Below are 22,042 nucleotides of genomic sequence, written 5' to 3' on the forward strand. Positions count from 1 at the left end.
TTATTCATTAATTATTCAATTAATTTATTATTTATTACAATTACTAATATATAGATTTTTTTAAATATGTATAAACTATTGAATATTTTCAAAATAAATATTTTTWAAAAAGCAAATTTAAACCTAAAAAAATTATAGTTGTTTATAAACTTTACAACTAATTACAAGTGTCACTGAACAGTTGATTGATGGCTACAAGTTTAATATAATGATAAATAATAAATTTATATATATATATATATATAGGCCAAAATACCCCCCCCCCTAAGATCGAGAATTTGGGATTTTACCCCCTCCAGACTTTTTGGCCAAATTGGAAAAATTGTCGCTTAAAAACGATGAGAAATGACCCCCCCTAAAATTTCGGCGCCGAAGGCGCCGAAATTTTTTTTTGAAATTTATGAAAATATAAATTGACAATTTATTTTAATATATTTTGTTTAATAAATTTTTTTATAATTAAAATAATATATAACAGATAAATAACAATTAAAATATCACTATATAAAGAAGTAAATGTATTAATTAAATTAATATTAAATAAACTAATAATCTAAATAATGAAAGTAATATAATAACTAAGATAATGATAAGATATAAAGTGCTGAATAAACTAAAAGTATTTAATATAAAGTGAAAAATTATATTTAATGATAAAATTTATTTGAAAACACTTGAGAAATGGGATAAAAGATTATTTGTATATTTGTAGTAAATCAATATTTAGTAATCTAATTTTTATTTTTTTGTTTTTCTTAAAATTTAATAATACTTCGTCGTTTATATGTGAAGTTCCAGAGTATATTTTTACTCACGTTCACTCAGCAGTAGTTATTGAATGTGAAAGTTTGCATTATAGTGAAATTAAAAATAAAAAACGTATTGAATATATAAGTATAGGATCAAATCCTAAACCATATAATTCAAGTAATATAGTATGCAAAGATTTGCCGAAAAAAACTGAATTTGTTGATTGCTTAAATAATGCATACGATAAAATTTATAATGTTATGAATAGAAATACACCACTTAAAATTGTTAATTGTTACATACCATATTATGTTTATTACTATAGATATGGTGTTGTTGATCACTTCTACTATTGTTATCCATCTGATATTGATATGGTATTAAACGAAGAAATTTTTTATTTATTTTCTAATAATCGTTTTAAAAGGAGTGCCGATAGTATAATGACTACGCCATTATATTATTGTGATAATACTACATTAAACATACGCGTTCAACAACTAATAGATTGCTTCAAAGTATATCAAAAAGTATTAGATCAATATGGTCGAGAAAAAATACAACAGATTGTTGAAATAGAAAATAAAATTACACAATGCGAGTAAGTATTTATTATTTAATTAATTAATTTATTAATAGGTTTTAAATTTACGATTTTATTATAAATCTTTTATAATTAGACCATCAACAAGTCATTCGCAAATAAAAGATATTGATGAACCAGCTCAAGAATGTCATAAACAATATTCAGTAGATTCACAAGTTATTCATACTGACTGTGATAAAACTTCTAATTTGCGTTTTAATGAAATTTATATGAAAGATTCATCTCTTTTAGACAAAGATGATTTTATTGAACTTAAAGTAGTTGATGAACCGAAAGAAATGTCTTTACATGGTTATAAAATTATAGGTCTAGCATTTGAACGTAAAGGAAATAAGCCATCAATTGATTTAATAATTGATTTACAAAAATTTAAAACAAATAAAAATGGTTTTTTTACAATTGGCGGAATAAATGTCGAAACAGCAGATTTACAACATGGACATGAATCTAAAGGTAAAGTCGGATCAATCAAATTTTCTGGAATGAAAGACGATTTATTCAAACTATTAAAATCAACTGAAAAGTATCCATATATATTATTATTAGTTTATGATAAAAATTATAAGTTATTTACTACACCTTCTAAATTTAATAATTTTGATAGTCAAAGCATATTAAATAATTTAAAACCTTTAATTAATGATAGTATTGTATTTAGACACATTAGTGATGATGAATTAAAAAAAACAATAGAGTTTATTACAATTTTAATACCAGAATATGCTACAAAAAATTATATACTTAATAACTATAATCCATTGTTATCATTAAATCGTTGTCCTAAATACAACATTGCTGAGAATATGGTAAACGTTCCTGAAACTTATAAAGTTGCTAAGCATACAATTAATAATGAAAATGATTGTAGTTCTACTAATTTTATAATTAAAATAAAAACAACAACAATTCAACAAGTACCAGACGATCGATATGATATTGTAAGACACACTGAAGAGAATCTTTCTAAAGAAGAAATGATTTGCCAACAAGATGTATTAAATACATACGAAAGCCTACCTAGTTCAAGGTAATTTTAATAACAAGAAATGACAAAAAGTATACTAATATTTAATTTTATAGTCAAAATTTGTTTGGACAAACAAAAGAATACAAATGTTCAGACGAGGATATAATAAAAAAACAAGATTTAATATCGTTATCAACATTTAGAAATGCTAAAGATTGGATTGAATTAATAATAAACAAAAATGACGAAAAAGAATCAAAAGTAAGATGTAAATTATGTTTTGAATATTCTAAAAAAGCGGGAATTTCTACAAATAAAAGACCTTTACTAAGCTTAGAGGAAGGCATGCTATATAAAGGAAATAATGCTAAAAAAAATAACAATGATGCTATTACAACTCATTATAAAAGTGTTTGTCATAATACTGTACTCGAATATATACGACGATCAAATATAAATATTTTAAAAGCAACTGAATTGAACTCTAATCTTCTCACTGAATATACAAGTGGTTCTAATTTGATAAAAACTTCGAGAATGCTTAGAACTGCTTACTTGAATATAATTTTACATGGATCTTATAATCAATTTAACAAAATTGTTAGAGTACAGGAATTAAATTTTGGTGAAAGCGAAATGGGTTATCATCATAAAAACAAAGAGGGTGCCAAAAAAATGACAAAACTTATTTCTGATGTAATGCACAGAGATTTTATAATCGAATTAAAAAGCAATCCAAAAGATATTACTATATTGTTAGACGAGGTTACTACAATTGATAAAACATCATATTTAGGTATTTATTTTATATATTGCGATGATATAGAAGTTCAAATAAAATTTTATAGATTGATACCTTTAGAAATTAACAAAGATGCTGATTCAATTTTTGATAAAATAATGATATTTTTAAAATATGATAAGATAGATGAATATTTACAAATTAATTTAAGATCATTTATGTCTGACCACGCCCCTGTTTTTTTCTCTGAAAAAGAAAATTCAGTTTATTTAAGATTTAGAGCTTTTACTTCTCGTCTTGATTTTTTAAGGTTACATTGTAATAATCACAAACTTGAAATTACGCTTAAGCATAATTTTAGAAACTTAGAAATGAATAATTATATTGATTTATTATCAGAAGATCTTAGAAAGTTTTTCTATGCTCATGCAAATAAAAGATTAGAAATATTAAAAACAGTTGCTGATGATTTTGATGAAAGACTACAGTATGAAAAGTAGATTATTCACAACAAGATGGGTTGGATCTAGTAGAATAGTAATTAATAATATTATTAAAAATTTAAAAGTTTTATATCAAGGTTTAACCCTTATTCAAAATGATTCTAGATTTTTTGACAAATTTAGTTCAAGCAATACAGCTAAAAAATTATTAGATAAATTGCAAGGAAAGTCAATTTTAATTTATATGCATTTTTTCTCAGATATCATTGAACAGCTAGATATTGTTTCTAAAGAAATGCAAAAAAATGAAAATTCATTAATTAGTCAAAAACAAATTATAGATAATCTAAAAATTCAATTAGAAAATTTAAAAGATATTTCTAAAACTAATAATCTTAAACAATTTTTAAGTAATTGTAAAACAACTAATGGGAAGGATATTAAAAATTTTAAAGACTATGATAAAAACAATATATTATTTAATAATATATTATTAAAAAACGATTTTAACAAAAAATTCAAGTTAAGTGAAGAATGTGACAAAATTATTAATCATTTAAAAGATTCGTTAGATTCTGACTTTGATTATGAAGTAATTTCTATGTTTTCTCAATTTAACCCTAACTCTTTTCCATCAAGAGTTGATCCTGTAAATTCTTATGGATTACAACAAAATGTAAAAATATTGAATACTCTAAATATTGTTGATCATAATAATGCGTACTATTTTGATGATTTGATTAGACAAATTATAAGATTAGATGAATTTAATTCTATAAAATCTTTACCAGTTGTTAAATTTTGGCAAAAAATTTTATCACATCCTCAAATTAATTTTTTTGCGGATATTAAAAGAATTATCAGATATGCTATTAGTTTGCCTTTAAGTAACAGTCTATGTGAAAGAGCTTTTTCAGTCTTAACTTATATTAAGACCAAATCTCGAAACAAATTATCAAATGATCCAATAGACAGTGAGCTAAGAATTACATTAAATACAGATAATAATATAGATAATTTTGATGCATTATATTATGCAAAACATTGGATACAAGCTAAATATTTGAGTTCAGATGATCCTTCACAACAACGTAAAAAACCTGAAAAAGTAGTACTTTGTAATCAATTAATGGAAACAGAATATGATGAAGAAAGTGATGATGTCGAAATTATCGAAGCGCTTAAACATGGATCTGGCATTCAAGTTGAAGATAGCGATGATTCTGATGACATTATTTCGCCTCCTAAACCCAAAAATTTAAAATTAGATTATGATTCCGATTCTGATTAATTAATATATTATACTATTTCTCTATTTTAATCAAGTTTTTAAATTTAATTTTATAAATATATTTTTATTTTTAAATAAATTTATTGATGATATTAATTATTTATTTTCATTTATAATTAATTAACTTAAATTATTTGTATTTAGTCAATTTATATATTTGAAAATAAAATTATGTACCTATAAACTATAAACATTATTTAATTACTATGTATATAATTAATTTTATTGTTATAAATTATTAAAATATTAAAAATAACATAGTGTATCATTAATGCTTTTTCAACTATTTTTAAATCTTAAATAAATTATTTTATTTTTTGATAAATTTTTTTTGTTAAATTTTATTTTTTTGGAAATTTTACCTATTTTCCTGGGAATTTATACGGGAATTTATGGGAATTTTCCTGAATTTACATGGGAATATTCGGGAATTCAAGGGAATATTAGGGAATTTTCTCTGGACCCCCCTCTTGATTTTGGATTTTTGAAAAAATTGCCGTTTAAAAATGCAATAAAAATCTTACCCCACCAATACCCCCCCCCCCCCCCCCCCCAAGATTTTACGAGAATTTTGTAAATTTTACCCCGGTCTACCCCCCCTAAAATCCAAAACCTTGCTTAACCCTGATATATATATATATATATAAAACATTTGTAATTTATAACTTGTAAATCAACATACAATAAGCATCATAAAAATTTATTATATGATAGACAAATAGATTATTGATATTAACTTATTTAAAAAAAACTATTGTAAAAAACAAAGTTACCTATCATAATTTTTATTTATTATATATTTTTTAATAAAATGATGATTATAATACATGTTTTTGTTATTATATAATTTATATATACTGTAAATTAATTAAAACATARACAACATATTTCAAAACATTTTTTGCAATTATATTAGAGATGGGCAAATAAATATTACTAGTAAATTTCTAATGAATAAATTTCTATAGAAATTTTACTTTACTATTATACTATGGAATTCCCATATTATTCCCAGCTTTTAGAAACTTTTTTTTAGAAATTTCTCTATTATTTTAGAAATTTTCTATTTTTTTGCAAACTCTAAATTCTACTACTATATAAACTCGGTAATGTAATAATTTTAAAAATAATTTTAAAAAAATTATTTAAAAAATRATTAAATTTATCCATGTCTAATTCTAATCAAGTTAAATATCTATAATAATTTTTTATTATARTAAATATCAATTAAATGCATTTAATATGTATATATATTAAATATAAAATATTATAATTTATTAAATTAAAAATACAAAATTCATATAAAATTATTTTTATTACAAACAAATTTTTATTAATAAAACAATTAACAATATAAAAAAATTTAGTACATAATTACTAMTATTATATGATTACTAAGCATTTGATTTAATTACAARCATTTTTTATAAAATCTCAATTTTTTAAAAAAAGTTACAWAATTTTACTTGTTAAAAGCATAAACTAAACTACCAAGMTACATTTTTAAATTTAAAACATCATYTAAWTATTTATCAACATCAATAAAATTTAATAATAAACTAATAATTTTATAGTTTTATATCACTTATTTTATTTATAATTTATTAATTTGTTTGTTTTCATCAAATAATATTTATASTTATTTTCCTGAACACGGATARCAWYTACCSYTTAAWTTGCAGCAAATTTTTGCTTCGCTAGTGTTGGACACTATAATTCARTARTAATTTAAATWWAAAAAWTAGATTAAATAGATTATAGACTAAAARCTAAAATTATTTAAATTCAATATTTAATTTAAGTTAAATTGTTTAAATTGTCTTAAAARATTGATAATTGTTATATATATTAATAATTAACATTTTTTATTTARTACTTTAATTTACAACAGCAAAAAATAATAAATAATTATTTACTATAAATTTAATTTTATAATATAAAATAACTTACAAATAGCAACGATAACCATTGCAACCAATAMAACAAATCGATACATTTTTTCTATTGAATGTTGTTTTTTAGTTTAATAATAAAACAATTTAATTATTAGCATTAACTAATGTTTAAACTTATAGATAATATTTGTTAACACCAAGTTTATATACTATTATATTTGCATAAAATTATTATTTTAAAATTATATTTAAAAATTTATTATTTGATTTCTGGAAAATTTGTAAAAATGTTTGGAAAATTTARTTATTTTAAGTTTATTAAAATATCAAAAAAATATTCAAATTATTGTAATAAGTAGTGTATTGATTAATAATTTTTTATACTCTATTAAATAGTTGTTATAATAGTTGCTAAAAAAAGTCAAATAGTTGTTAAAATAGTTATTTAAAATGTATTAAATAGTTGTATATAGTTGCCAAAAAAGCCAAATAGTTATTGAAATAGTTATTGAAAGTTATTGAAATAGTTATTTATTTTCTTATAAATATTTTAGCGTATTTACAAAAATGATTTATATAAATAAACTAATTATTTCTATTGTTAAAATTAATATGAGTTGATAACAGTTTACACATTTTATATAATTTATATAACTATTACTTTTTGTTTTTACATATATTTGTTAATTTTACAATTTAATTATATTTTTCAAAATAACTGAAATAGTTATTTATAAGTTTTTATAGTTGCTAACCCAACAAATAGTTATTTATAGTTATAATAAAATTTCGGAAATACGTCCACTGGTCAATGTGGACATACTAATAAGTTATAAGCGTTGAACCGACAAAATAATTTTTTTAGTTGGAAATCAAGACACTATTTATTAGTATTAGACATGGAAAAWTTTTATTAATTTTTTATAAGTTTATTGTACATTAATTTATAAAAAATAAATTTTAACATATTATATGCAGTATATTATATAAAACTACTTAATGTTATAATAATTTTTTCGATTTTGTTATTTTATTAAAATTATTTTTAATTAATCTTATTAATATTAAATCAAATTAGATTTTATCAAAAAAAACTTTGAAAAAGTTTTGTTTACTGAAATCTATACAACCGTTTTTGAGTCTGTCTGTAGCTTTTTTTTGGGAATTTTGAAATTCTGACTTCAGATTCGTTTAGAGGACTACTAATAATGTATTGAAAAGTTGCATCAAAAATGATCTATCTCTTCGGGAACATAGACAAAATGGTGGCCAAAGTGAAATTTTTTTATGTAAAAATTTTTTAAGTTAGATTTGAATAAAGCATCAAAAACAAGCATAAGAAATATATATTAAAATTTTGATATCTCTTCGGGAATATAGAGAAAATGGCGGCCAAAGTAAAAAATTTTAGATAAAAATTTTAAATTTATTATATTGTTTAGAGCATCAAAAATAAGATATAATAGATCAAAATTATTATTTTATTTTTTCTTATGGCGGGAAAAGTATGATTTTCACTTAATCATTTAATAAATACTTGAATTAGTTGTTTATTTTGTTACTGAAATTGATCCCCCACATGACTAAAGTTTGGTTTATTTTGTTATACCGAATCATTTGATACCCTACATGACTATAGTTGAGTTTATTTAGTCATTTGATATCCTACATGACTAAAGTTGAGTTTATTTTGTTATACTCTCATTTGACTATATGACTAAAATCAACTGAAAATCTATTTATAACTATTTATTAATTATTATACAATTAATAGTATCAAACATTTGTGAGGCAAAAATTTGTTGTGAAAAAGATGATGAAAATAAATGTTATGATTGTGATAATGATTACAGTGAAGAGGAGTTTAAAATCTATAATCCAAACATTAACCAATAAATAAAAKAAACACATTTGGGGGAAAAAGTGGGGGAAATAGGATAAAATAAATATACTGTACATCAAACTATAATATATAAAAAAATTATTTATCACACAATACTATTGCAAATAAATAAATAAATTATGGTTTTATGTATTTTTTAGAAATTTAAAATTTACAACAAATTTTATATTAKTTTTTTGTAAATTTTGCTAATTGGATGAACATTTTATTATAAGTAAAAGAACCTGCTATTAGATAAATTATTTTTAWAAAAAATCTTTAATATAAAAATAAATAAATATACAGTATATTATTTGATTATATTATATTTTTTTATATCCTWTATATATATTAAATTTATTAAAAGCATTTAAATTACACAAAAAAATATTGAATTAAAATTAATTATAAGCATACAAGTTTTATAAATTTTATATGTTGTACGGTATATACTGGTAAAGTTTATACAGTATATAAAAAATAACATATTATTAAATTTGACTTTTTTGTTGTTGATAATGTTTATTTATAGATAATAAAAATAAAATATTGTATTAATTATGCAATTAATGTGTAATATTTTTTTTGTTGTTGATAATGTTTATTTATAGATAATAAAAATAAAATATTGTATTAATTATGCAATTAATGTGTAATATTTTAAATATTATTATGATATCATTATTCTTATTATTTGAACGAAACAATAATATAAAAAATTATTTTTAAAAAATGTAGAATAATAACTATAGTTGTAAATCATGATATTATTACAACAACAAAAAATAATATAAAATTTAAATAATTTAATATAAAATTTTAAGACAGTTATAATAATTTATAGCTTTAATTTTTATTAGTTTATTGTAATTACTAATTAATGTAAATAATTTATTTTTATTGATATAATAATTTAAACACTAGTTTTTTAAAATAGTCAACAGTTATGAACAAATTGATTTGTTTATTAGCTAAACAGTATGTAAAATAAAATATATATTTTTTTTAAAAATGATACAATAATTCAAAGGTTTCTATCAATTCAATTCAAAGCAGATCTTACAAACCATTTGTTGTTAAACTAAGTGGTTATCATTTATGGCACAATAGGACAGTTAGTTTTAAAACCGACAGACACATACAGATCAATGAATTTATTAATACAATTGGTGTCAAAACGGCTCATATGATGGACAGTAGTATAATAGACGATGCGTTGACTAAATTTGTTCGCATAATTGTCTTTAACACCGATATATGGTTGGCCTGTCAAGAGGTGTACACTGGGACGGCCTGTGTGGTCGATGTCCAGCCCAATGGTCGGACAGTGTTCACAACATGTGCACACGTAACCAGACAGTCGAACAGTTGTTTTATTATTGATCACCAAAACAACAATATCGGTGTCGGTCAGGTGCTGTATAGCGAACCGCAACACGATTTGGCACTTATAGTGTTTAGCAATGTATCCAATGTTGACCTAAAAGTGACCGACGTGTCTATCGCAGATTTTGGCGACCCAGTGCTGACCATTGGTGTGCCGTCCACTTATCACGAACAATACGACTGGTTTCCAGGTTCTATACAATGTCCGGCCAGTTTATTGTCTACCGATGCAATGCCTGTCTATATTCAACACTACAAAACTGTTGATCAACCAATGATGCATACAAGCGCCGAAATGATATCGGGAATGTCCGGCGGTCCCGTCCTCAACACCTCTGGCCAGTTGGTCGGCTACTCGTGTTGCATTAATGCGGCGCGCCGTTACTTTTTTGCCGGCACTGCCAATGAGATTAAATGTAAATGCTTATCATATATATATAGTTTTTGAATCTAATTAATTGATTAATTTTTTAAAAATTATCATTTAATTACTATGATTTTTCTATTATATATATTATAGCTTTCTATGAACGGGCCAATCAGTACAGTGTCGGACAGGTAGATGTCCGGCTCCAACAGCACACAATGCTTATGGGACTTCAGCTACAGTTTCGGACAATAAGAGCCAATTTAAATATCATTAACTATACAGTGGCTGTACCTACAGTCGGCAAGTATGTAATACCCAATAAAATAGTTTAAATTTGTTTTTTAATATATATATATATAAATTTTGGATGAAATTAATAATAATCTTATGTTTTTTTTGATGTTATATTTGTGATAATAGTGAACAACTTATGTTCAACGATGACATCGATGGAACAATTGTTGAGATCAATGGACAACCGGTTCAGTCGTTGCGACAGTTTTTAGATATTATAAGACAATCAAGTGGTGATAATCAGGTGACAGTCAGGTCTATTAATCGGAGACTTCGCAATGATTTCAATAGACATATTTGGGTCGACAATCAAATCAATGCATTTTCATTAATATAAAATTAAAATTACATAATTGAAAAATACAGTACATAACTGTAAACTATAACTGTTTAATTTTTTTTATTAATTTATAAATAGGTATTGTAAATATGTATTGAAATTGTATTGTTTATATTATTAATTTCATATGTTTATTATATACAGTAAATACAATAAATATATATTTTAAACTTTTAAATTAATAGCAATCAATCACTGAATTTAATTAAATTTAAAAATAAGTAGCTTAACCGTAGTATTTAATAAATAAATAAAAAATAAAATTTTTGTAGATTTTATAATTTTTTTCAACTGATACTTTTTATACCACACTGACTATTGTAAAGTAATTCAAATAATTACTTCAAAAATAAAGTAATTTAAAAATACAATTTTAAACGAGTCCGGCATCTTTGGCCAGAGAGTAAAAAATAGATGAGCTATCACTCAACAAATTGATAGGCAAATCAAATTCAGCTAACTGTCCATCATTTAGCACTAACACACGGTCTGAATCCATAATTGTGTTGAGTCTGTGAGCTATAGTTAGTACAGTACTTGAATTGAAGTGTTGTCTAATTGTTTGCTGTATAAGTGCGTCGGTCTCGACGTCTACCGCAGCCGTGGCCTCGTCGAGGATAAGCACACGTGTGTTGCGTAGCAAAGCCCGGGCCAGACATATGAGTTGTCGCTGACCAACACTCAAATTTTAACCGCCATCGCTAACCCGATAGTCCAGTTCGCCATCGCATGATTTGACAAACGACTTGAGATGCGAGTGCTCTAACACTGACCACAAGTCATTGTCGGTACAAATGCCCAACGGATCCAGATTTGAGCGAATGGTTCCCGTATAGAGTACCGGGTCTTGCGGTAGTATTGTTAGTCGTGTCCTCAGCTCGTGGAGACCCAATTCACTGATATCAATGCCATCGATGATTATTCTACCAGAAGATGACTCAATCAACCGAAACAATGCCAAACTGAGTGATGACTTTCCCGCACCGGTTCGGCCAACAATTCCAATCTGTTATGCAATGAATTATACAGTATTTTAATTATAATATAATATATATAATATTAATAACCTTTTCGCCCGATTTTATCTGCAAATTGATTTTATTTAAAACCAAATCTAATCCATCTCTATATCGGGTACTATATTGTTGAAAGTCAATGCATCCCATGTTTGGCCAGTTATCGGGTAATTGTTTTTGTAAATTCCAATCAGCTTCCGGAGCGAGTCTACAATATTCGTCTATTCTCTCAAACGAAACCATACTGTCCTCAAGTTGTGTAATCATTCGTACGACAATACCTACAGTGAAGGATAGATTGATTACGTTGGACAGCGACATACCGGTATCGCCGCCGCTAAATGATTGTCTGTCTAATATAACAAACAGTGCGGCAAATAATATCAAAACATTTGCTATACTATCCAATAGTAATTGAAGCCAACTGTTGGCAATAATATTTGGATATAAACATCGTTGGTTAGTGTCGACCAATAACTCCATACGTCTAATGAATCGGTCAGTACATCCATACGCCCTAATACTAGACAAACCATTTAATGTTTCACTAAAAAAGGCATAAATAGGTGACCGAGTGACTGACTCTAAACTATATATACAGTATATAAATAAATTTAAATATAAGATAGTTTTACACAATTGAAAGCAATTAATTTGAATACCGTTTAATTTGACACGAAAACATTGTATAGTAATGCTATTTTTAAAAAAATAATATTAATATAAGTATTATTAAAATATTGTATAATTTTTAAAACTTGCCTGGATAATATAAAATACGATTAGCACTAAAATAAAGGGCACAAAATATAGTGGATTTTTTATTGAAACTATTATGAGTCCCGATAAGCATATTAAAGTTGTTTCTAAAACATTACTATTTTATTTGAAAAAATATAATTCAAGTAAATTATTAGTAAATAATATTATAAATAATTAGGATTTATTGTTAAAATTTTTTTTGTGTATCCATAGTATAAATTTAGTATATTATATATTTCATAATAGAAAAAAACCTAACTTTAAAACATACGATACAAACAAACCTTAAATTAAATAAAGCGCTGATATCTATAGTGTCGATGTCTTTACTAAACCGGTTGACTATACGTCCCAATGGTGTGGTGTCGAAGAATTTCATCGGCGATCTCATGACAGACCACAACAGCTTCTCATGCATTCGGGTCGACGCCAACAGAGAACCGAAAAGCATTGCAAACCGACTGATAGCTACTGTAACCGAATAACCGGCGATATAAATGACCAAAATTATCAAATAATACCCGATTTGTTGGCTATCGGTTTGTTGACTCCATTGGTTTAGCCAAAAGTTTATAGCAATTGTTATAACATTAGATAGTATTAAAAACACTATCGTCAAAGTTGTATATAATATTGACATTTGTTTAAAGTATTTAAAATAAACCTAATAATAATTTTATAAACAAAAAAAAAATAAAATAAATTATTTACATTTTTTAGTACATAATGTAAATGATTAAAAAATTATTTAGTATTACCATATAATTAATATTTCCTGTTTCAATATATTCATCATCAATGAGTCGTTTATTTTTATTGATTATATTAATATCTTGTTTATTATTAATTATATTATTAATTATATCGCTATTATTATTATTATTATCACTATTTTTATCAGAATTTGAATACTTTTTTACTAAATCGAAAAACTCTTTGTTTTCATTCATCAGATAATCATATGAACCGATTGCTGTAATATTGCCGTCATTTAAGACAACAATCAGATCAACATTTGGTAACACAAAGAGTTGATTTGTTACAAGAATTCGGGTTTTATTTTTCAATATACCAGTCCTTGAATCTAACACTTCTTGCATTAGATGTTTGCCCACATGACTGTCCACTTAAAATATATAGTTAATTAAATCTTATCATTCGTTAGATATATGTAAATCAAATTATCTGCGCTTAATGGGTCGTCCAATAGGTATAGGTCGGCATCAGAATATATAGCTCGGGCTAAACTGACTCTCTGTTTCTGACCTCCGCTCAGATTAATGCCTTTCTCGCCGATCTCTGTCTGGTCTCCAGCGGGCAGTTGTCTTAAGTCTTGTATTAGAGCACAGCTATGTATTACTTGTTTATATAAACTGGTATCCAATGGTTTGTCAAAAAGTATATTATCTTTGAGCGATGCATTCTGTATCCATGCCTGTTGGGGAACGTAAGCTATTTTACTATCCTCACCAATATTAAGGTTTCCGGACAATCGTTGCATTTCACCGAACAGTGCGGCCAGTAGTGAACTTTTACCTGAGCCCACATTACCCACTATTGTCACAAATTGTTTGTCTTTTATTTGCAAACTAATATCTTTTAACATAAAATTATAATTAGTTAAAATTGTGTCACATTTGAGTGCATCCCAAGTGAACGATCCGTTTTCAACACTAATCACGTATTTGTCTGTATTATGGGTCACGTAATCACATTTGTTACGTAAGTTTAGAAAATTATTTAATCGTCCGATTGCTATCATAATCTAAATAATACATTAAAATAATAAATAAATTATTTATTTATTTTTTAAATATAATGTTAGATTTATAAAATGTTTTCAATACCTTAATCAGTGAACTTTTTCCCATTGGAAACATAACAAAAATACTTTTAATAAATTGACACAGGGCAAACGGTACAAACAATTTGCTGGCATCTAATTTTACGGTACTTTTACTATTATCGCCGATATAAACGTAACCGATATATGTGACCAATAATAGCCAATAGGGCGCACATAATGTTATTATAACATAAATTGTTTTAAGTATCTGCGATCCACGCAATTGTTTCATTTCAATGGCACACAAATTGGCTATCAATTTGTAAAATGCTTTTTCCCATCCATATAACTATCAATTCATTGTAATTATAAAATTAATTTTTATTTTATTTTCAGAAAAAAAATAATTTTAATAATATTTACTTTTATCACTTTAATGCCATTCAATAAATCATTTGTCAGATGAATGCGTTTATCTTTACTTAACATTTGTTTGATAGCAAATTGTCGGACATATTTCAATAATATAAAACTTGAAGCAAATACTAATATAACTATAACTAAACCAATTAGCGATGACACACCCAACTCGTTATATAACAAATAAATGATAACCAATGTTTGTATAGGAGATTGAAACACATTAATAACTTTCCATAATTCATCTATATATATATAATTTTAACAAAATAATTTTTATTACTATATTAAACTAAATTATTAATTTTATAAAACTAGATTATTGTATACAGTATTATAATTTAATTTTTTTAATTTACCAGAAAATTGGGTGCAATCGATGGCCAATAAATTGATTATTACACCCGTAGTTACTATACTTTTGCCACTATTATTATTACTGAAAACTAATGATTTGCGATATACAGCTGATGTAAGACACGATCGGATTTGTTGACCTAATTATTTTTAAATTTTTTAATTATCAAATTAGTATATATTATATAAATATATATATTTAAAAATGAGAAAATTAATTATAAAATTAATTAATATTGATATATATATATTGATATATACCCAAAACGTTTGATTTTTCTAAATAATAACTAAATGTAAACGAGTAAAACATATTAATGATAATCAGTGCCATAATGTATACATATCCGTGCCATTTGGGTTCATTGGGATTTGATGTGAAATCTATTAATAATCTTAATTTTTTTTTTGTTTATAAACAATATAATTATTATATATTTATAAATATAATTATTAGTGACTAAAAACTTACCTAATAATCAATGGTTGTGACACTCTAATGCATCCAGCTATAATAACTATTAAGCTAATTAATAGATAGTTTAGGCCATACATTTTAAATAGGACCCAGATCAAACTATTAGATGATGATGATGACCCTGATAAGTTTATGATATTTTTAATTTTTGTTTTAGTAAACTTTGACAATACGGATAATTTTAATCTATTATTATTATTATTATTTAATAAATTATTTTGATTACTATGTTTCTCATTATTCCAATGTTTATCAAAACACTTATAATTAACTAAAGCTGTATTGTTTTGCCTAACAGTCCACAGGTCGTCAACTTTTAATGTCTTTTTTTGCCAAAATTTTATTAACAATCCACTGATCCAATGATAGGTTAATTTAGATGGAAATGACGATATTTCTTGAGGACAAACATTATCATTAGATAATATATAATCATTAATCGATGGCAATCGGTCAGCAAATGAACAAAATAATAGTAAGATTACTGTCAATGAAAATTCAATGCAATATAATATAAATTCATAATATTGTCGTATCTCTGGTTGTCTGATATATGTTGACATCGATAAGGAGCCAAAAACAGTGTCAAACACTAGATATAGCCAAACACAACCACTACTATGAATACCATATTTGCGGTGACAATAGAAAACTAGACATAAAACTAGTCTTGTAATAAATTGTATAATTGTTGCCAATATATAAGCAATGGTTGGATTGTTATCCGATAGAAACCTCCGACGCAAACATAGTATACAATCAACTAATGTAACGCCAGTGCAAACAATAGCTATCAATAAACGGCTGATATTATAGTAATTCCATTGAATTGATTTTTTCGATGATTTAATACAATCCCATATCAGATACGGTATACATAACCACAGTATGAATATAAATTTAATTTATTTGTAATTAATAATAAAATAGTTAAAATAAAATATTGTCGAGTAATAATTATTTTTAAAAAAAAGAAAATAAAATTTTATTGCATCGCTTAATCACTTATTTTAACTGTCATTATATTAAAAGTACATAATCAACAATAATACAGTATATATATCTGTGTTGTAATTGTAATTGTAAACTATATATGAATAAAATATTTAGTCACTTTAGTCACATATATTGAACACAAAAAAACAATGAAACAATAAACAATTAAAGTTAATTATTTAACGTTTATAAATATAATTATTAATTATGAAAATATTTACTAATACTGTATAATTTTTTATATATAAAGATTTTTTTTATAGTATGTTACAATATACTATAATATAATTTATTCAATTAATAACACAATAAATATATTGTTTATTTCTAATTAAAATTAATTTATACTTTACGTTATCTCATTTAATTTATTTCATTATTAAATTTATTACAATTCACTTATTTCTAACTTTACTGTAAATTTGCAATAAATTAAAATATAAATTATAATAATAAATATTTTTTGTCTAAAAATTTCTATTAAAAAAATTATAATTTAATTTATTTAACGCATTTAATTAACCATATGGTTTGCATTCAATTTTAATAATTTATTTTCCATTGAATAATAAAAATAATTTTTTTTCTATTAAATATTTAATAAATACAATATTCAATTTTTTAGAGTTAACAAATTAAAAAATAAACATTAATTTAATTTTTTTAAAACTTTCAATCAATGTTTGATCTGATTTTTATTACCATTAGGTTTATTAGCTTTATTATCAACAATAATCTGATCAATAATATCGATAATCTTACCAAACGATCCAATAGTCTGGTAGACATCGTTTAGTATATCCTTGACAATGATATTGTCGGTATCGTTGTTGGTATCATTTTTGGCTGATCCGCTACCTATACCGCCAATTAACTGTCCGATAAACTGTTGGGCCTGATTGTTGACCGTAAGCCACGGTTGGCTAACCTGATTCCATGTCTGGCCCAAGTTGGCAATGGCTATATTCTGTGGGTTCAATACCGACGATATGCTCATTATGCCTCCCAGATTGCCGACCTGTTCGAGCACCTGGTTCAAATTGGGCCCTCCAGCCCGATCGCCCTGTTTATGATGATTATTATGGTGTAATTTATTATCTAACTGTTCCTCCTCTTGTTGTTGCAGTTGTGACAATTTGTTGGCTATCTGTGTCTTCAGCAGTTCCCTTAACTGTTGGTGATATTGTTTGAATTTGATTTCAATTTGATCCAAACATTGCTGGTTAGAATCATCGGCCAGCACAGTGGTTATGGAACTACTGGTGGCGACTACTAATACCAGTGCACTGCCTATAATGATAATAATATTCATGATAACTAACTAAGTGTTTAAAATTCAAATAAAACATACAGTTTTTGCTAATTTAAATTTTATGCGATACCTATTTATACCAGTTTAAATATTGTACAGTATATCTATAATTATAGATATTAAATGAATGTACAATATTTAAATTAGCTAGATAACTTATGCCACATATTATATTAATTGATATTTATATGGAAAAAAACAAATTTTTACAATAAATGTTTAACTAAATTAAATGTTTTTTAATTAAATTTAATTAACATAAAAGTTTATTAACATATTATGTAAAATATTATTTATTTGTTTTTTTTGGTTCATAAAAGCAATTAAAATGTTTAGTATATTTTTAAAAAAAATTACTTAAAAATTTTTAGCATATGTTATGAAAGTTTTTTTCTCTAAAAATACACAAATTAAACTATTGAAAAAATACAGTAATATTTTCAAAAAATACAAGTAAAATAAAAACAAACAAAAAATATAAAAATTAATTTTCTTTAATTGCCATCTTTTTAACATAATTTGCAAATATTTCGCTAAGTTTTTCGGTTAATCTAATAAATGGCTGATAAGTATCGGCAATATCTTTGATTAGACTATTCAATTGGCGATCAGCTTGAGTTGGCGGCGCCGTTGCCGCCGATGAATCAGACACTGGCTGGTCAACACTGGTCGGCTTCTTTTTGAGCGCCTGTAGCCAAGTAACTACTTGTTGAACATTTTTAACCAATCCCTCTAATAGACCGACCAGATTGTCGATAGCTTTGTTCAGATCCGAATCAGTTAGTCCGGGAATTGTCGGCGGCAGTCCCGGTGGTGTACCCGAACCGGGACTCAAACCGGGAATGTTAATGCCGGGCGGTATCAATTGGGAAATGTCTGGCCATTGAAACTGTTTTTTCCAGTCATCATAGTCTTGTCCAATATCGGCGGCATTACCTGATTCCCGACTATCGCTAATCTGATCCATTATTCTTTCGTATTCAATCATTTTGGTTTCGATATCGTAACGACATATTTGCCAACAATTTCCGGGTATTGTTTGCAACAACAAAATTGTAGTAATTGTTGACAATGTTATCATCAATTGATAATTCATAAACATTTTTGTTGAAATTGTGTTATTTTTTTGTTACAAAGTTATCATTAATCAGTAAATGAAAAAATTTTAAAAAATATATTTCTATATGACTTTAATAAAATTATTAATTAGAAAAAATTAAATAAAAATATTTCTCGAAAATAATATGTAGTTTTATTATCATTTAATAAACATATAATTAATATAATACTGTTAATAATACTGTATATTTGTAACATTTGTTTCAACAATTTTTTAATTTTTAGTTATTTAAAAATATATTTAATTAGCTAAAAAAAATTAGGTAATATATATTTTATATAACATATGATTTAAATCAATTAAATAGTTTAATGAACTTTTTATGAATTATTTTGTGACTTTAATTAAAGAATATAATTCTCTAAAAAAATTAACATTTGTTATAATTTATACAAATAATCAAAATTTTATATACAATAAATTTTTCAAATATAAAATACTATTTCTTTATTATTATTATTATTTGATAAATACTGTAGTTTATAATTATAACTTTTTTTGTGTGGAATTAGGTTACAATTAGTTAAACTATTTAAAAAAAAATTGTACTTTACTTTTTAATAGATAAAAAAAAGCTATTTTTAATATGTTTAGTATATTCAGGGAAAAAATGTTAATATTTGATACCGTAATTTAAATATATAATTAAGTAATGTTTTTTTATTATTATTTTTTTATAAGATTATCATTAATTAATAAAAATATTGTAATTTGACTCAAATATAGGTAATAATTTGTTGTTATTATAGAATTAAAAACTTTTTTGAAACTACTAAATAATGTTAATTTGTTTTGTTTTGGATTCAATTGAGATATTGTTTTGTTTTTGTGGTGAAGTCAAAGGAGAGACACAATTGGATACATATATTTGACATTTCTTTTAAAAATTATTTCTTCTTATAAACAATGGGGAAGTCATCCGACTATGAGGTGGCGTTCTTACAGGCGATTATCGCGAGTTTATCGCTTTCCCCCATATAACATGACGGAGAATAGGTGACGGAGATCACGTGATCTCCGTCACCTATTCTCCGACATGGGGGAAAGCACTCGTTATCCTTCCTCACCGACAGCAGACATCACTGTTACCTTTAAGACAATGGATTAAATCAATAATTATAACACAWATATATATATATTTAAATAATAAAACAAATGATTTGAATGACCGACTATAAGGTCTGTCCTATTATATTGACTTACAATAACAGTGTTGTCCTCTTTGCCGTACTCTTCACGTATCTTTGTGCCCATTTCGCCGTCCGGTACGCGTAGATCATCGCGAGTGTCGCCCTTTTCGTTCATTAGTGTGACGAAGCCATCGTCACTAATGCCAGTCAACTATAAAACAACAAAAAATTAAGATTATTATTAATTATAAAAAAATAAAAGTTTATATGGTTAGTGAACAGGTAGTGTTGAGGACAGTTATCATTACGATTAACATACCTGAAGATCGCAATATATTATGTTCGGTACATCAATGTATTGACTCTCTTGTATTTGGGCCTCAATTTGTTCGCCACTAAAGATATCATTGCCTCTGAAATAGACCTATTGAAGGAAAATAGACATAAAAATATAACATTAATAAATAACTACAAAAACTAACCAAATGTGATAGACTGGTGCATATCTCCAATACCCTACAGGGACGGGCTTTGATCATAACAAACCCGTTCTTACGCAATGATGAACACTGTATCTGATATGTTGGACTGAAAAACTTTAGAAACATTTGGTTCGGTTGACTGGTCTCAATAGGCAGTGGTTTCGGTCCTAACGATAGATTCAGGGCTGACTGACCCGAATTGCCGCTGGTGTTTGGACTAACAGTGCACTCATCACTGCTGGAAACAATATCAAGCCGTTTCGGGCTATATAGTGGACAGCTCTGGCCATCGGTAGCCTCCGTACCAATGATAGAGAGCCTCCGTTTGGTTACATCTCTGAAATGTTGAGCGCTTCTAACAGAATCCGGTTCCACCAGAGATCTTGTCTGTCAATTAATAATAATTATTATTTATTTATTTTATATATTTAGTATACTCTCGGGTTAAAAATAGTTAGTTAAAAATTTGTTAATTTAAAATATTTAATAAATATAATATAAATATGTAATCTTTTTTTATAATTAAACTAAAAAATTATTGTTTATTTTTTTTTAAAAAAAAACTTTTCATCCTTATCGGACACCTCTTGTTGGTAACGATTATCATCATTAGTGGTATCCAATGGATCAATATATTGATAAATGTTATTATAATTATTTTTCAGTGACTTTATTAACACAATCTTAAGTAATGATTTATATTTTTTGCGACGTCTACGCTTCAAACCATTGGTTATTATATTGGGTTTGGGGTCACTCATTTAATACGACCTTTAAAAAAAATTGTAAATTAATTAATTAAAACTTTATAAACACGCCCAATAAATAAATCTAAAATTATTTATGTATTTTTTATTAGTATAGAAATAACAATAATAACAACACAAATAAGCCGCCAATCACTTTAAATAATGCATATAGAGTTTGATTGGATATCAATAACGTCTAATAATTTTTTATTCATTTTAATGTTAAATAATGTAAACATTGTTGACGTTATTATTGATATACTTTATGTAATAAATACTGTATTAATATTTAATAACAAAAATGTTAAATACATTACTATTGAAACACATTATTACTATCGGCGGCCAAACTGGTGGACAACAATTATTACGATCATCACCACTGTTGGCGGTTGCCGGTGGCGGCGGTATGCGATGTCTGACCACTGGCCGCGTGTGCCGTACCTACCATTAAGACACGGCCCAGA

The 22,042-nt window shown here is 25.4% G+C and overlaps 3 protein-coding genes across 3 annotated transcripts; 1 reads left to right on the forward strand and 2 right to left on the reverse strand.

Moving 5' to 3' along the window:
* The first annotated feature begins 9,641 nt into the window (after positions 1-9,641).
* On the forward strand, positions 9,642-10,964 carry LOC128962759 (uncharacterized). The gene is made up of 3 exons (XM_054309161.1): positions 9,642-10,379; positions 10,484-10,637; positions 10,754-10,964. Exons 1-3 carry the CDS (start codon positions 9,764-9,766, stop codon positions 10,962-10,964), a joined length of 981 nt encoding a protein of 326 aa, XP_054165136.1. The 5' UTR covers positions 9,642-9,763.
* Positions 10,965-11,340: 376 nt separating this feature from the next.
* On the reverse strand, positions 11,341-15,020 carry LOC128962760 (multidrug resistance-associated protein 1-like). Its single transcript, XM_054309162.1, is given in 7 exon segments — positions 11,341-11,973; positions 12,035-12,572; positions 13,030-13,216; positions 13,635-13,873; positions 13,933-14,510; positions 14,593-14,880; positions 14,955-15,020. Coding segments are annotated over 7 exon segments (2,529 nt in total).
* A 5,043-nt stretch (positions 15,021-20,063) lies between these two features.
* Positions 20,064-21,952, reverse strand: LOC128962761 (eukaryotic translation initiation factor 5A-like). Its single transcript, XM_054309163.1, has 6 exons — positions 21,947-21,952; positions 20,801-21,213; positions 20,664-20,757; positions 20,418-20,555; positions 20,274-20,303; positions 20,064-20,170 (listed from the first exon to the last, which is right to left on the reverse strand). Exons 1-6 carry the CDS (start codon positions 21,950-21,952, stop codon positions 20,138-20,140), a joined length of 714 nt encoding a protein of 237 aa, XP_054165138.1. The 3' UTR covers positions 20,064-20,137.
* Between the last annotated feature and the right edge of the window lie 90 nt (positions 21,953-22,042).

The sequence above is a fragment of the Oppia nitens genome, unplaced genomic scaffold (genome assembly GCF_028296485.1).
Source record: "Oppia nitens isolate AA-2021 unplaced genomic scaffold, nextdenovo-longstitch-racon4-pilon3 scaffold6_pilon_pilon_pilon, whole genome shotgun sequence".
NCBI classification, from domain to species: Eukaryota; Metazoa; Arthropoda; class Arachnida; order Sarcoptiformes; family Oppiidae; genus Oppia; species Oppia nitens.

What these genes read in the sequence shown, in the direction of transcription:
- LOC128962759 (XM_054309161.1), top strand. Translation starts at nt 9,764, where the DNA reads ATGATGGACAGTAGTATAATAGACGATGCGTTGACTAAATTTGTTCGC. An exon ending in CACTGCCAATGAGATTAAAT is followed by an intron (nt 10,380 to 10,483) that starts GTAAATGCTTAT and finishes TATATATTATAG; the next exon opens with CTTTCTATGAACGGGCCAAT. An exon ending in GCTGTACCTACAGTCGGCAA is followed by an intron (nt 10,638 to 10,753) that starts GTATGTAATACC and finishes TTGTGATAATAG; the next exon opens with TGAACAACTTATGTTCAACG.
- LOC128962761 (XM_054309163.1), bottom strand. An exon ending in TTTTGTAGTTATTTATTAAT is followed by an intron (nt 20,758 to 20,800) that starts GTTATATTTTTA and finishes GGTCTATTTCAG; the next exon opens with AGGCAATGATATCTTTAGTG. An exon ending in AAGAGGACAACACTGTTATT is followed by an intron (nt 20,304 to 20,417) that starts GTAAGTCAATAT and finishes ATTGTCTTAAAG; the next exon opens with GTAACAGTGATGTCTGCTGT.